The sequence below is a fragment of the Phascolarctos cinereus genome, unplaced genomic scaffold (genome assembly GCF_003287225.1).
Source record: "Phascolarctos cinereus isolate Bilbo 61053 unplaced genomic scaffold, phaCin_HiC Scaffold_726;HRSCAF=1367, whole genome shotgun sequence".
Lineage (NCBI taxonomy): Eukaryota > Metazoa > Chordata > Mammalia > Diprotodontia > Phascolarctidae > Phascolarctos > Phascolarctos cinereus.
In genome coordinates, this window is record NW_027556098.1 from 180,044,248 (window position 1) to 180,051,290 (window position 7,043).

At 48.0% G+C, this 7,043-nt stretch overlaps 1 protein-coding gene across 1 annotated transcript in view; it reads left to right on the forward strand.

The window, feature by feature from the left end:
* Nucleotides 1–6,611, forward strand: part of GRAMD1B (GRAM domain containing 1B) — a 242,825-nt gene extending 236,214 nt beyond the window's left edge. Inside the window, 1 exon segment of the mRNA XM_078146908.1 lies at nucleotides 1,132–6,611. Within this exon segment, the coding sequence (XP_078003034.1) occupies nucleotides 1,132–1,221 (90 nt within the window). The 3' untranslated portion in view covers nucleotides 1,222–6,611.
* Nucleotides 6,612–7,043: the final 432 nt, after the last annotated feature.

Consider the following 7,043-nt stretch of genomic DNA (forward strand, 5'->3'; position numbering starts at 1 on the left):
TGAGCTACCTAGCCGCCCATTTTACCACATCTAAGATATCATATTCCATTCTATTGCCATATTAAAGGGCTATGTTGATAAGCCAAAGAGTGTAACCAGACATGGGCCACAAGAGTCTGGAAGGAACTGAGGATGTTGAGCCTAGAAAAAGCAATGGGAAGACATGATAGTTGTCGTCAACTTTTTGAAGAGCTGTTGCGTGGACAAACATTGTCTGTTGTTGCAGAAGGCAGAACCAGGACCAGTGGGGCTTTTGGCTCAGCATAAAGAACAGCTTTATAACAGTTCCTGTCAAAGGAAGTTTTCAGGCAGAGCCCTGTGGAAGAATTTCGTACTCTGAGTGGGAGGTTAGAATAGAAATAATACTGATCTTGGAGTCCTCATTTGTGGGTTTGAATCCTGGCTTTGTCACTTGCTATCTGTATGACCTTGGGGCAAATCAGTTTAACCTCCCTGGGCCTTACTTTTCTTCAGCTGTAAATTGAGGGGTTGGAATCGATGGCCTCTAAAGGCCCTTCTAGTTCCAAATCAGTGGTCTGTGACCCGAGTTCAAATCCCAGCTCTGCTAGTTACTACCCATTATGTCCTACCTATTTGTAAAATGGGGGAAGGAAGGGAGGAGTTGGACTTGGCCATCTCAGAAGCCCCTTTTAGCCCTGAATCTATGGTTTCATCATTTCACAGTTGAGAAACCTTATCATTCTAAAATCAGATTTCCCAGTTCTGGGGGATATTCCCTAGAAACAAAATGCTGACGTGATGTTGGGGGAGTTAGGTAAGTAGAATAGCTTTGAAAAATAGCTTCTGAGGAATTAAGGTTTGGGGAGAATTAGGCCAGGGCTTCTCTCACACTGCATGCACTATTAGTTTCCTAGTAGAATAGCTTGAAAAATAGCTTCTGAGGAATTAAGGTTTGGGGAGAATTAGGCCAGGGCTTCTCTCACACTGCATGCACTGTTAGTTTCCTTGAGAAGGTAGCCCTATGAGGTCATACTTTGCCTTAGGATCCTGGCTCCCCTAGCTCCCTAACTCAGTTGAATTACTTTGATAAGTATTTGGTGATCTTTGTGGAGGAAGCCAACTCAGTGCTGTGTACCTCTTGGGTGGGGTCGGCCTCCCCTTGTCTTACAGATGAAGGACTCACTCATCAACCTTCAGAATGGCATCAGAACCCGGGACTACTCATCTGAGAAAGAGGAGAAGAGGAACCACTATCATTGACAAGGCAGAATAGGGGTGACTCCAGAGGCCTGTGCAATACATGTACATAGACCATATAAATATATATATAAATATATATATATATACAGAATATAAATATATATTATATACAGATTTTAAAAAGAGATAATGCCTATGTACCAGGAGAAGGAGCGGGACTGCCTCCTGCACTGGCCAGAAAAGCAATTTCTTTTGGTGGAGGGCAGGGGGCAACTCCCAGCACCAACCCTCTCAACCTTCTCTGTCCCCCCCAGTCCTTCCATCCCCACCCTTCCCTTGCTGGCCATCCCTTGGCTGTTTGAAGGGAAGTGAAGTTGAGCCAAAGTCATGCTTGGGCAGGCCCTGGGGTCTTGGATAGGAGTCTCAAAGGGGCATTGCTGTGGTGCTTCATTCCCTGCCCTCCATTTTTTTTGGAAAATTGGAAAAAAAAGGGGGGGGGAGGATTCCTCTTTCCCTGCCATCCCAGCTTATCCTGGATGCCTAGGTGTGGGGGGCAGGGATTCAGGCCTCCAATTGACAGAGGGGGCTCCACCTATATCCCACCGTGAAGGGCCACCAAGGAAAAGTGGACCTTCAGCCAGATGGACAGGACTTGTTAGATAAGCCAAAAGGCAGTATTTGTGGGATTTGTGGTAGGTGGGAGGGTATGGGAGTGGGCAGAGTGGGAGGGCTTTGAGACTAAAGAGTCCCTGATAATTCTTTGCAACTGCTGCCTCCCCTGGTCTTCACTGGGGCCCTCCAGCTCAAAATACATTTGGGCTGGGGGAGCACAGGTCTCTCATTTTCTACTCTCTCACTCAGGTTGGGTCTGTATAAAATTAAGTTGCTTTTGAGTGCCTGAAATTCTGCTGTCCTCTTCCTCTTCCCCCTCCCCAAAGAACACTGTTTCTTAGGATGTGTAAAACTTACATGATTTTGTTAAGAACTTATTTTTATCAGTTTTAGGGCCAGAAGGTGAATAGTTCTAATTCAGTTCACTTTGAGCCAATGCTGTAAAATACCCAGTAGGGGTAGGAGTAGGGTGGGGGCGGGGAGGGGGGCTTGAGAGAAGGAATGCAAGGTCATGTGTAGGAACTGGCAGGGCACAAAAAACACTGCAGAGTCGTTCTGAAAAGGACTGAGCCCAAGCTTACACTTCTCATCCTCAGATGGTTGCCAGTGTTGTTTTTTACATGCTCCTTCTCCCCCCCAGCATGTAGACCCATTTTCTGTCCAGAGGGATTCTGCTCTCTGTTGTATTTTATTTCTGGCGTGAAAGGAAGGATCTACTTGATAGAGGGGATGAGGACCAGGGCAGCATCTCTTTCTCTTTCATAGTCCCTAATCCAGCTAGTATTTAGGCTTCTGAACAGAGGAGGAGTTGGTAGAGGAAAACTCCCTCTGGCCTTTTGGTCTAGGAGGTGTCATGGAGTAAGGGGATGAAGCTGGACTGGGGAGTTGAGTCATCACTGTGTTTTTTCTTAAGAATTGAGACATTAGTCAGGCACATGGACCAGAGGGATGGATAGTATCCAAGCCTGGTCTGAGCAGTAAGCTTCTTAGCTTGGAACTCATATCTAAGCTCTACCCCCTAACTACAATGTTTCCTCTTTTAAATCCAAGGGATTCCTGCCTGAAATAGGCAGAATCCAAAAAGGAATATTGAACTGGAAAGGGAAAGGGACCAGCAGCAAGGTGGTGAGAAGGGCTCTTTAGATGACATAAACCTTCTGGGCCCTAGGAAGCAGGGATCAGGGAAAATTCAAGAACAAAGATTATCATAAAAAGAAGATAGTTTTTACTGATGTCCTATATTGATGTTTAACAAATAGTGGACTTCTGTTTTTCCTGGTGGCCAGGCAGAGAGGGCAGCCTGGGAGTGGGGGCTTTTGGACCTCCATAACCACAGTATCCCAGGAAATCAAACAGTAGGGGGAATTAACATGAAATGTGAATGTCTCTACAGGGGTGACCTTTTCTGGGGTGGGGACAGGGCCTAACTTAGAATGGGGGTGAGAAAGTTAAGATACTGGATGATATATTCCCAGTAGGAGTGAGGAAAAGGGTCTCTGTTTCATGCTGAATTTGGTTCCTATCCCTGCTGCACCCTCAGAGGACAGCGTGAGACTTGAGATTTGGGGAGATAAGAGTGACTAGAATCTCTTAGGAGGGTGGATATCTTCATAAGCCAGTGCTGCTTCATGAAACACTGCCAATCACCCATTTAGCAGCTGTCAACTGAAGTCATTTTTCTCTGGCCCAATTAAGTAACCAGTAACTGAATGAAAAAGGCTGGGCAGGGAACTTATGAATTCATTGTAAAGGAGGGAGGCAGTTGAATGACCTAAAATTATTAAAATCCAGAGTGGCCACAAGCCAAGATTGCTCACAGGAGCTTTTGGGGAGCAAGAGTTGTAAATTATCTTATTTATTTTATTTATCATTATTTATTTCATTGAGAGCTACTGCCTCCCCCTGGCTGTTGTGAGGTCTTTTCAAATGGCTTCAGAAAGGTTCCTTGGGAGGAGGATGAAGATTCATCCTCCCTGTTAAGCAAAGGGAAAAGGGCCACACACTGGAATCTGCTCTTCCTTAGCTCCTTCCAAGCTGTGTTAAGCAATTAGCATCAAGAGAAAGATTCTTGTTGTGTGTGTCTGAGGAGAGGAAGAGCTATATGTAGGAAATACCCAGGACCTTTCTGGTGAGTAGAAACTGGGACAGAATGTGTGACTTTTGGAGAGTTATTTTGACTTCTTTGAGCCTCAGTTTCATCATCTGCAACGAACCAGACATTCTCTAAAGCTATTTCTAGTGCTATGATTCTGTGATGCTAGGGCTAGGAGAAAGGCACTAGCCTGGATCCCTCCCTTCCCTGAAGCAGAAAGTCCAGTGGCTCCAAGGACTTCTCTTATTTGGGAGAAGGAACCTCAAGCCTTGCAGATGAGACAGCTCCCCCCCCCCACCCCCAAGGCTGCTCAGCCTGGGCTACCCACAGAGTAAAAGCAAAGACAATAACATGGTACTTACTACTGGCTTGTCATCCATGGCCATCATAGCCCCAGACTGGTAGCTCTCTGCAAGGGACATTCACAACCACCACCTGCCTTATTTCTTTTGATTGGAGATCCATTTCCAAACAGAAAAGAAACTTGATTTCATGTATTTCCTTTGGGGTCCTTCTGCAGAGGGAAGGGATGGGATAGTGCTGGGACTGCATTTGCAGATGGGTTCTTCATGCCAAGGCTTTTGTAAAGACTGTAGATGGAAGAGGAGCAGCCACCAGGTATTAACAGTTTAGAGGAATGCAGTTGAATCACCCATGGAGATTAGCAAAGTATGATCCCTAGTTTATTCTCTGTAGGAGAACAGCCACTTGAAGTCTGCAGCTTGGAAGCTACTTCCAGGTTTCATCAAGAGCCAGGGCCAAGGAGTTGTTAGTGTTTGAGGAGGATAAGATAGCTAGGCTAAGTTCTTTCAGGAGCCTTTAAGGACAGACCCTGCTGGATTAGGGCTTGGAGTTTTCCAGGATTACAAAGTGTCAGGGTAAGGTATTTATCCTAATTGGCAGGAGCTGGGTGGGCTGTGAGACAGTCCAGAAAAATCTACTAGCTCAGTATTCACCCCAAGACATGTTTCCTCCCTCCTGACCTCAGTTTTTCTTTGTTTGAGAATGTTTACTCACTTGGATTTCCCGTGAGTTAGAAGAGTGGGCTGGCTGGTGGGTTCAGTGAAGTCTACCCTCCCTGGAGGAAGCTTTGAGGTCAGTCCTCCTCTTTGGGAATCTCCATCCACTACTTCCTTCATATCCTCTTCTGCTGCTCACCATGCCCCCCCCCAAAAAAAAAACCCAAACCCACCTAAGGGTTTGGTTAACTGTGAAGTGCTCATAGGAGCCTCCAGAGAATGGAGAACTTCAGGGCATTGTACCTAAGAAACTGGGGCAGAAGAAGGAGACTGAGCAACCTTGAGCAGAGCATTGAGTTAGGAGTAGGCAGCCGGCTCCTTTTTCAGACTGTGCCTCAGGTTCCTGAGACAGCAGCTCAAGGGCAAGATCTAGGGAAGGGGCTAAGGGAGAAATATTTGTGATATTTGTGATTCCCCACAAGATTCTTTCCGTGCCATATCATGCTGCTTATCTAGACGTGCACGGCAGCCAAAGCTAGTCCCTCCCTTACCTTAATCCTTGAAGAGACAGTACCCTCTTTTCCAGGTGTCTGGGATATGGACTTCCCACCCCCACCTCTCATCAAAAGACATCTTCCCCTGGTGATTCCTCTAACCCCATTGCTCCTTTACTGTGTCTCTAGGCTATGAGACAATCACCCCTTCCCCCTTATCATTCTCCCTTATTTGGGCAGGCTGGCCCCGCTCCCCTTCACCTCTGTGTTTCCTTCCAGAAGATGTGTTTTTGGTTCTGAGAGGAACATTTTTCTGGAAGGCCACCTTTTTAACCACCTTGCTTTCCCATGTGAAAGCAGGAATTTTGCACATGGCGTAGAGAGCTCTCCTCCCTCCTCCTCTCTGCCCAGCCTCATTACCTCACTCCTCCTGCCCTGGCTGGTGGCATCTGTGATGGGACCAGACCAGATCTACTCCTTGCACCCAAGCCCCCCTCCCCCCAGCCCATGTTCCATGTGACAAGCACAGCTCAGGGGTCTTGGGCATTGTTTTCCGTTGCAATTCACGGTCCTCTCCAGGCCTGGGAACCTGGACCAGAGTCGCGGCTGCTAGTGAGAAGCACCTCTCCCGCCAAGGGTAGCTGATGCCAGATGATCTCCCCCACACGTGAAAGCTTAAAGAACATTTTCTTGCCTCCCTTGCCCCCTGCCTTTGGCCTCCTGCTTTTCTCAATACAATGTGGCACTTTGCAGAATCAATAGGGCGGCCTCTGTGCAAGGCGGGAAGACCGGGTAGCAGCTGGGGAGGCCATCCTGGACCTAGTTGCCAGTTGCATTGAGCCCGTAGGGAAAGCAGCATTTAGCCTGGCCATCCTGCGTGGATCCCAGCTCTTCCTTGCCCCACACTCTATGGGCCGGCCCAGAATTTGCATGGACCATCTTCCCCAACCCAAGGTGCTTTTGTTCTCCACTCACCCTGGGCCCCAGGTTGAAGAGGGGGGAGGGGGAAAGGCCACAGCTGCCTGCGGGCAGCCCTGAGGTGTGTTGGGTGCGGGGAGGGGGGGGTGCCCGGGAAAGGGGAAGAGCGCCGGTTTGAATGCCGTCAGGGTGTCTGGCTGTCTTTTGTTTGGTACTATAACTGTACTTTTGCCTGGCGCTGCGCGCGAGGTATGAAACCGGAAACTTACTGCTAGAACCTAGAGACGTACAAGGCTACTGAGCCAAATCTTAATGTAAAGTAGCTAGAGCCATGGAAGTGTGGTATGAATTAAAGGGAAAAAAGTATGGAACAAACGAAGACAAAACGGCTTGTGTGTTTATTGACTGCCTCTTTGGGCTTCCCAGCCCCAGATGTTTCTGTTCTCCCCAGTTGTGAGCACATAGTTATTCTCGTTCACACAACCCCCCCCCCACACACACACCTATCCTGCCTAGTACCCTGGACCACCTCTCTTCTCCCTGCCCTCACCTCCTTGTCATGCTGAATCTTTCCCTTTCCAGGTCTCGGCATCACTGGGTGGATTGGGTTTGGGCAGTGGGTTTGAGGACTTCTTTGCCCTCTTCCCCAGACTGGAAAGGAGGACATGATGGGAGGAGCAAGAAGCAGCTGAATGTGGCAATTTCATTAGCTCCTTACCCACCCTTGAAGATGTCATTCATTGGTGCTTGAGAGGGGAGGGGAACTGTTTCCCACTGTGAGCTGCAGAAGGGTTTGAATTTGGCGAG